Genomic DNA, 9,586 nt, shown 5'->3' on the forward strand with positions numbered 1-9,586 from the left:
GACTGGAGCTGCAGCTGATTGGGTGATTCTTATGATTAATTGCTCACAGGCTTGTTAGAATATTTATTCTTTGAAATAAAAAAGTGTAGGATTTTTTATGGATGTTTTGTGCTCCGTAATTTACTTTTAATTTGTAATTTTTAGGTTAATGTCCTGCAGATAATCCATTTTCCCCTCCGAACTCCACACATTCATCTTCTAGGCCTCTGTTCAAACCAACAAAACCCAGCTGTGTCCCAGATCCATTAGTGTGAGCGGTACAGATTTACAACAACATATACAGTCGCCATGTGCTTGTTCAGAATGGGGGATCGATGCAAAATCAAGATATGATGCATTTTCTCCAAACACACTGAAATGGACTGATCTGAATGAATTTGGACCAAATGTGACTTTCCAGAATTTGGTGACTTTCCAGAATTTGGTGACTTTCCAGAATTTGGTGACTTTCCAGAATTTGGTATGGGTTGGACCCTTTTTTTCTATGAAGTCCATCAAAATGTTGTTTGTTACTAGATACCATACTTGTTTAAAGGATACAGTAAGTTTTTTGTTCCAGTCAGTCAGTATTTAGCCCCAGTGCTGCTCTACAAACAACTAAATCCTGCCGTGGACAGACGATTACAGTTTGAGTCCATAAACTGAGTGTTTCCTGATTCTGGGTCAGCATTAAAAGTTAATTCCTGCTGAGCCGGCCGTGTGCACCTCTTGTAAAATTTTTAGGATCATTTATCTGTGTGTCTGTTCCCTCTATAATCATTTGTAATAAACGTTTGCTTTGTTTCCCTTTGAACGACCATTTCTACCATTTGAAAGGCAAAAGAAACAGTATTTGAAATTTAAAGTCATAATTTTAGTTTCAGACATTAGATAGAGAATCATAATTATGACAGTTAAAATGATTTTAAAATTATGAGACACGAAGTGATAATTATGACTTTGAAACTTATAATTTTGAGATGTAATCTTATTGTTGACTTTAAATGTTATATTTTCTATAATGTCTTTGTTAGGGTTTGAAAACTTTTGTATGGTTTATCACTCATGTCTGTTCTAAGTGCTTTTCCCTCCTACATGCCACAGAAAGAGAGATGGGGAGAGGAGTGAGTTATGCTTTTATCAGCAACATCTGGGGGCTGTTCGTACCAGGTCCCAACTCTCCCTCTTTGTTTAAAATCAAGACAATGTCTTTGAATCTAATATTTACAGTTTTAAGAGTGAAAATTATTACTTTGTATAATTACTCTGATTTCAAAGCTCATTGATGACCCACTATCTGCAATGTTTGTCTTTAAAGTGGCAGAATGTGGTTTCTATAACCTTTTAGGGTCCACACAGTGTGTGTGTGTGTGTGTTCTTGTACTTGTTGCTGAGTGAGAACCATTGTTCGTATTTTTATCGCAAAGTGAGGACATTTTGACAAAGTGAGGACATTTTCCTGGTCCTCACTTTTTCAAATTTTGTTCTTGGGACAGGGGTTAGGTTTAGGACTAGGGTATGAATTGAGTTATTGTTAGGGTTAGGGTGAGGTTTAGGCACTAAAAATCAAGGAAAATGAATGGAAGTCAATGGAAGTAACCGAAAAGTCCTCATAAAGATAGTAAAACACGGATGTGTGTGTGTGTTTGGGTGTACTCTTTTTTGTGGTCTATTTAGGACCTTTTCATCATTATCCTTCTGAATGCCGGGAGGCCTTATGGGGACCAAAGCCCGGTCTGACCATGGCAGATCCCCCTTTTTGGTTAACAGCCGTGCCCTCAATGGGCAGTGCGAGCTGCATATTTGTGGCCCCTAAGCTGTGAACATTTCAGTACATCCATGTTTCTATACTAAAGTAGCACGATACCGTATGCACTTTGTTTCCACTATAACAGGAAGACCACCAGATGACAGTACATCAGCATATAGAGCAACTTTGTCATTTCAATGCTAACAAGCAGCACGTTTTGACTTCCACTTTCGGAGTGGTTCACTTATTGATACTTCCTCAGCAGCAGGAGCCGAGACATAGAAGAAGATGGGGTATTGTAAATTTGCTGCAAAAGAAAAAGTGGACACAGAAAATCAACAATTCAGAGAACAATGGAGAGAACAATTTGCATTAATTTTCCCTCCAATCAGCAAAACACAAATGTGCTTAATTTGCCAGAAGACTAGAGCGATGATAAAAGTTTCCAATTTAAGATGGAATAGAGTTTTGAAACAACAAAAATAAAAGCAGGATTCTAGTTGCATCTATAACACAACAAAAAGCAACAGAGAGCCCCGTCAGAGTGGCAAGGACAGTAAACAGGTTTTTCACTGCATTTTGATCTCCAAGATCTTGATATCTTTGTTTAGCAATTCAGAAGGGAAGTTGATTATTTTTGTAAAACTTAAAGTGACTTTCTTTTCATTTTAACATGTATGGTATTTTTTTTAAATACATGAGATGCGTGAATTAGTGTGAATAGAACTGTATTTTGCTGTGTGGCTTGGCAAACTATAATAAACGGACATTTTGGCTTTGTTCCTGAAATATTGGTTAAGGTTTGGTTCAGGATTTAACTGATAAGGGTTAGAGTCAGTGGGTTACTAAAATGTTACTAAAATGAATGGAAGTCAATTGAAAGTCCTTATATGGGTACAAATACAAACTTGTGTATGTATGTGTGTGAACATTTACTGGGCTGTTGAAATCGTGTCAGCCCGTGCGTGCTATATTCATCTGTTGGAGGTCTTCCGCGTGAGCGGAAAAGACAAGGCATGACACAGTCATTTTTAAACCTGCAGTTCAGGTAAAAATGCCAATAAATGGTCACAGTGAGATTAAGAACCCATCAAGGATGGAGCATCCTCTTGCTGACCCGCTCCGCACCACCTGGGTCCTCACAGACCGGTATCAAACGGCCTACGTTACAACCCCCAGACGTCAGGAGATAAAATGAAACAAAACACAGGATTGACAGCAGCAGAGGGCCAATCAGAGTGCAACAGAGCAGCGAGCTGGTCTCCAGTGACATGCTGACCCGCTGTCTCGACGTTACCATGACAACTTTGCATCACATAGGGCTGGATGCAGGGGGGAGAGGGGTGAGATAGGGGCGATGGTGTATTGCAGAAAAAGTCTAAACTGGAGGGATGACAAGAAAACATTTCTAATATTAGACACATGTCCTGTTTTTGTTGTTTTCTGCTAATCTGAGACTCACTGAGGGGAAAAACCGAACAATTTGTGTCAGTTATAAATATATGTTGTAACTCAGTAACTACCCTGTCGTAAATTCATATTCATAAAATATCCAGTATAGACTGCCTGAATGGGGGGCGTCATTTCATTATTTTCTAGATTATACCGTTTTTGTTGTTTTCTTTTAACATTTTCTCACCATGTGAGGGTGACGTTTGCTAAGAATTAGTTGGAATAATTTTTTACACTTATCCATCATTTTTGGGAATTTTATGGCCTTTTTATTCCTGTTCATAGAAAAATTAGAAAAGGGTAAAAAGACCCTTTATTTGGCGGTAAATTCCCAGCAAACTGACTGGCAGGTATAAGACCCCATGATGCACACATAAATGACTTAAAACTAAATACAAAAGTGAAATATATGAAGTTGTGCAATAAATACAACATATATATATATATATATACATATATATGTATATATATATATATATATATATATGTATATATACATATACATATATACTAACTTATTCAAGTGAAGTAAATTGTGTGGGATTTGTTCAAACTGTACGGGTGCTGCTGGGGTACATAAAAAAACCAGGGACTTAGAGAAGCTCAACAAGCTGATAAAGAAGTCTGGTTCTGTTCTGGGGACTCCTCTAGAACCTCTGGAGATCATTGTGCAAAGAAGGATTCTTCATAAAATGAAGAACATTATGGAGAACCCTGAGCATCCTCTTCATGAGACTGTTCTACAACAGTAGTCTTCAGTCAGAGGCTTCTTCAGATCTGCTGTAAGACGGAGCGCTACAGGAGATCTTTCCTGCCCACAGCCATCAGCATCTATAACGACTCTTTGAGGAAACCTTCATAATATGAGATATAACAACATTTAATTTCCCTTTGGGATTAATAAAGTATTTTTGAATTGAATTGAATTGAATTATAAGTGATCAGAAATAACTGTCTGATGTTTATGACTTAGTTTATGTTTGTGATGCTGCATTTTTTTATGTCTTTGTTGTTCATATTTATGTCAGTGAAACATCAGGTTTCCCAATCCTCTGGGTTTAGTTGAGAAGCTGCTGAGAAAAATCTGAAACCATCTGTTTTTAAATCTCTGTGCAGATCGGTAGTGCCTCCAAGCTTGTGGGACCCATGGTGCTGGTTCGGGTCGGGCTCTTCTGTAATCTATCAGCATGTGCGAATGTGACCTACATGTTATTTATGTAGCCTGCTTTGGAAGTGTGTTGAGCAGCAGCAGAGTAAGCAAGGCGCTCCACTTTCAGCCTCGGTTTGTGGAAACACACAGACGTTTGTTTGGTCTTTTGATAAAAATATTTAGACTTCAGTAAAATATTATTTTTGTTTTTTTCCTTTTTTGCACTGGTGTCAAGAAGTAGTTTTTTTTAAGGAAGGTCAAAAGTGACAAAATCCATCAAATAAATTAATTGATGTTTATTTAATTACACCAAAGATTTAAAAAAATGGGAATAAATACATCCAATAAATATAGGGAGAATAATGTTTAAAATATCTGGATGATTACTTACATGCACAAATAATCAAGTAAATCAGAATTCATTACATGTTATATGATTCTTGAGTCCCTTTGTTGCAATGCGCCATGAAATAATTTAACCATAGACAAATCATCTTTATCAATCGCAGCATTAGCCCCACACACGGAGAGACCCGTCATATTTCTAAGGGATAAAAGTGACATAATTGGATATATCAATAAATCACTAAATTACTCCTTAAATGTGCAGGAAATACAGTGAATTAGATTTGAAAATAAATATGCAATTTAGAATCAATTTTGGTTGCAAGCAATGAATGCTTATTATTTGTGATATAAAATATTTCCACACACCCTAATTTGTATTTTTGGAGACAAATGATAAGCGGCAAAGCGTTCCTTGAGGTCTGTGCTCATTTACTTCCTGTTTCTGAGTTTCTTTGTCACTCTTTGGAGGGTGTGCTAATTCGTTCTCGAGTTGGAGAGTGTTCTGTTTCTGTGTTTTCTCTTTCTTTCTCTTTGTATTCTGTTTATCATGCAGGTTCTCTTTAATTCCTGCTCCCCACAGCTGCACTCCATCAGTTAATCCCTCACCTGGTTCCTATTATGCAATCATTCCTCCCTGTGTGTATATATTCCTTGTCCTTTTCACCTCCGATTAGATCTTGGATTCCCTGTATTTTGAGTTTTCTAATGAAGACTAATGTTAATTTTCACCTGCCTGCCTCCTCTCTGCTGTAGGATCCTCTATAAATATTGGGTTTATGACATTATTAGGGATGATCTCGTAGCTCATTCATGTTATAGTCCTTGGAAACAATAAAATTGGCAGAAGAGACCTCAGAGAAACTTGTTATCAGACAGGACAGTTGTAATCGGTACATCACTGTTCTAAACTTTAGGAATGGTAGGATAACAAATTTCAGTGGCTTTGAAAAAGTAATTTTTTTAAAACCTCAGGATACCTTGATACAAGTAACTGGCCAATGCCAACAATCTATGTATTAACGTGTATTTTTTATGACAATAGTTTTATCAAACAGCTGTATTTTTTTGTTTTGCAGCAACATGGTAAATGTAAATGGTTTATCAGGCACTTTATCAAGACCCCAGAGACCCCAAAGTGCTTCACACTACATTTAGTCATTCACACACTGACAGAAGGGAGGCTGCCATACAATCTGAGCCACTGAGCCCTCTGACCACCATCAGCAGGCAAGGAGGGTGAAGTGTCTTGCCCAAGAACACAACAACTGAGACAGACAGAGAAAGGGTTCGAATCGGCAACCTACCGGTTGCCCCCAACCGGTGGGGTTGGGAAGGCACTGCTTCACTCTTTGCTCCATTCAGTCAGGGAAAACTCCAGTAATTTTTACAAGGGCTTTGAACTACAGATTCACCAAATAGAAATGTAGTTCTCGTTCTCGTCGTCTTCCGCTTATCCGGGACCGGGTCGCTGGGGCAGGAGACTCAGCAGAGACGCCCAGATGTCCCTCTCTCCAGACACCTCCTCCAGTTCCTCCAGGGGGAGCCCAAGGCGTTCCCAGGCCAGCCGAGAGACATAGTCCCTCCAGCGTGTCCTGGGCCGTCCCCTGGGCCTCCTCCCGGTGGGACGTGCCTTGAACACCTCCCGAGGAAGGCGTCCAGGAGGCATCCGGTATAGATGCCCGAGCCACCTCAACTGGCTCCTCTCGATGTGGAAGAGTAGCAGCTCTACTCCGAGCTCCTCCCGGATGGCCGAGCTCCTCACCCTATCTCTAAGGGAGTGCCCGGCCACCCTACGAAGGAAGCTCATTTCAGCCGCTTGTATCCAGGATCTCGTTCCCAAAGTTCATGGCCATAGAACCACCACCTTAACGTGGTGGAGGGGTTTGAGTGCTCAAATGATCCTAGAGGCTATGTTGTCTGGGGCCTAAATGCCCCTGGTAGGGTCTCCCATGGCAAACAGGCTCTAGGTGATGGGTCAGACAAAGAATGGTTCAAGAACCCCTCATGAAGAACAAAATATCGAGGCACATGACGTCGCCCGGTACGGCGGAGCCAGGGTCCCACCCTGGAGCCAGGCCTGGGGTCGGGACTCGTCGGAGAGCGCCTGGTGGCCGGGTTGCTCCTCGCGGGACCCGGCCGGGCCAAGCCCGAACGAGAGACGCGAGACCATCCCCCAGTGGGCCCACCACCTGCAGGGGGAACCATGAGGGACCGGTGCAAAGAGGATTGGGTGGCGGACGAAGGTGGAGACCTCAGCGGCTCGATCCCCGGATGCTTAGGCTGGCTCTAGGGACGTGGAATGTCAAATAGAAATGTAAATAAATGAAAACAAAATACCAGCCAGAAATCAGAATTGGCCAATTTTCCTTCATCAGGATGAATTCTGAAATGTCAGAAATGTTTTTCTCCTTTTCATTTATTACATCAAAGCTAAGAACTCCCGCCATTTTCAGCCTATCAAATCAAGATTGTCTTGCAATTATTTAATTTACTCTTAGATTCAAAACTCTCAAAATCAAAGAAACTGCTGTTTGTTTGGAAGGTCAGACCTCAAAGCCTGATCAGTGCATCACTACTCATTTTTTATTTAGCATTTTTTAGCGATCTATATGGCTGAAAACTGAGAATTAATATCTGCTAGGAAGACCCTGGTCAGTGTATTTTATGTGTTCTAGTACCTTGGAAAATAGGTTGGAATCATAAAAAACATTAAATTGTTTTTTTAAGCAAGTTAAAGCGTGATCAGTACAGCTTTATTTATTTCTATGCTTAGTTTTTCCTTTTTTATGTGTCTCAATCCTTAAAAAAATTGAAACTGGTCATAAATGGAAAACGGGTATCAACCCCGAAAACCCAAATCAGTGCATCTCAGATCTCAGTGATCTCATCCTTAGGGGGGAAATTGAATCAGTATTAGCCATGGAACATCCCATCAGCAAATATTTCTTTATTAGTGTTAACATTTTTCCCTTTAAGTGTCACAGTACTTAAAATAATAAATCAGAATTGGTCAAAACTGTAAAGTTTGTTTGGGCCAGAATGAGCCTGATTGATGCATCTCTAATTTAAACCACAGGAACAGTATGGAACAACCTAGCGCCTTTTTTAAACCTCTGTGTACGTTGACACTGGTACCCAGCCCATCCCAATAAAGAGGCTCTGAGGTGAGGGTGGAGCTCAGTGTGAGCCCCCTTACCTCCATCTGAGTAGGTCTCGGTGCCGTAGCCGTCCTGCAGCCCGTTGCTCCACGTCCCCTCGTACCGGGCCCCGCTGGCCGTGCTCTCCAGCTGCCCGTAGCGACCCTTGAAGCCCTGCGTCCACTCCCCCCTGTACTCCCAGCGGCCCTTGCTTTCCACCCCGATGCCGTGGCGCTTGCCCTGCGCCCAGGTGCCCTGGTAGCTGTTCCCGCTGGGCCACGTGTACACGCCCAGGACCTCGAAGCCGTGGCTCCAGGCCCCCGCATACTCACCCTGACCCTGGGGCCCAGTGCATACACCTCGGCCATGGGCCTTGCCTTGCTCCCACTCCCCGCAGTACGACCCCCCGTCATCAAAGTCAAACCTGCCTCCAGTGGACATGCATGAAACAGGTTTAGGCAAATCCTTAGAATGTGAAGAAAAGTTAAAGCGGAGCTTCACTCAGAGGGAGTACGGGGAGAGGAGGCCTTGTTTGGATCAGGTAGCAGGAGATGTAGGGCCTCACTTCGCCTCCTTTCAGTTTAGGATGTAAAACACTGGCTGCTCCTTTTAAAAACTGCAGGAGTGAAACAGAGAAGCAATCCACGCCTCGGCGGTGGCTCTGGAGAGATGAACGCAGCCTCCCTGCATGCCTCTTCCCCTGGGCATGCAGACTCCGAGTGCCTCTCCTCCTCCACCTTCCTGCTCCTCAGCCGAGTCACTCCAGACAAGCGAGGCCTAGGCTTTTCCAGCAGGCCCACAGAGCGCCAGCAGCAACCGAGCCGCCTCACTCAGACATTAGAGCATCCTCACATCCCTGGCGCACCGAGTCGGATACAGGACAAGGATGCTGCTGCGCTGGTACGCCATTAAACCAACCAACACACAGAAGAGGAGAGGAGAAACTGAGTCCCTGTTTCTCTACAGTGTGGCCTGGAAACAAGCAATCATGTCTCAGAGAGTCTCATCCATCACCACACAAACAGACTCAGCCTGTGAAAATCTCCCTCCTTCTCTCCGGTTCTCCGCTCAGCTCGGATACCGAGGATGAGGATGCAGGTGCAGAAGCTATCCTTCCCTCTTTGTCGCCTCCGTGCCAGAGTTTTTGTAAAATCCCAACAAGTCATCCAACCCCTGCTGGTTTTTAGGCCTTTCTGTTGCTGCCTCTGTAAAATCTGCTCATTACAGGACTGTTCCACCCCAGCCGATACCCCTCCCCCACCAACACACACCAACACACACCAACACACACTCTCCTTCTGGTGGCTCTTAAAGAGATAGAGACAGAGGGATGGTGCAAATAGCTGCATGTACAGACCTCGCTGCTCTTTTCCTTTGGGGATACAGGCTGCTTCTCCTAATTATCCAGCCTCATTTCACTCCCTGCCCCTCTTCCTCCTCCTCCTCTTCCTCCCAGCCTCAAATCTGGTCACTCAGCAATCTGTTTTCCTGATAACTGGAGGTTGGTGCACTTATTGATCCCTCAGCTAATTGTTACCTTTTCTTTTTCTGCCTGTCACTTCGGTGAGAAAATAAATCTCGGTTTCCACACTTTCACACGATAGCTAACCTTCATTTTTCTGATCAACGACTGTTGGAAGTCGGGTTACGGATCCGTTGGAGTGTTGTGATTATTAATCTGAGAATATTATTTAATATTAATATTTTAATATTTTATTAAATAATATTTGGGTCTGTTAAGGGTTGTCCTGTGAATACCAGCCCAGTAAG

At 42.5% G+C, this 9,586-nt stretch overlaps 1 protein-coding gene across 1 annotated transcript in view; it reads right to left on the reverse strand.

The window, feature by feature from the left end:
• jph3a (junctophilin 3a) overlaps positions 1-9,085 on the reverse strand; it is a 28,187-nt gene extending 19,102 nt beyond the window's left edge. Inside the window, exon 1 of the mRNA XM_047362420.1 lies at positions 7,876-9,085. Within this exon, the coding sequence (XP_047218376.1) occupies positions 7,876-8,257 (382 nt within the window). The 5' untranslated portion in view covers positions 8,258-9,085. The remainder of the gene's footprint in view (positions 1-7,875) is intronic.
• Between the last annotated feature and the right edge of the window lie 501 nt (positions 9,086-9,586).

This window comes from Girardinichthys multiradiatus, chromosome 4 (assembly GCF_021462225.1).
Source record: "Girardinichthys multiradiatus isolate DD_20200921_A chromosome 4, DD_fGirMul_XY1, whole genome shotgun sequence".
NCBI lineage: Eukaryota > Metazoa > Chordata > Actinopteri > Cyprinodontiformes > Goodeidae > Girardinichthys > Girardinichthys multiradiatus.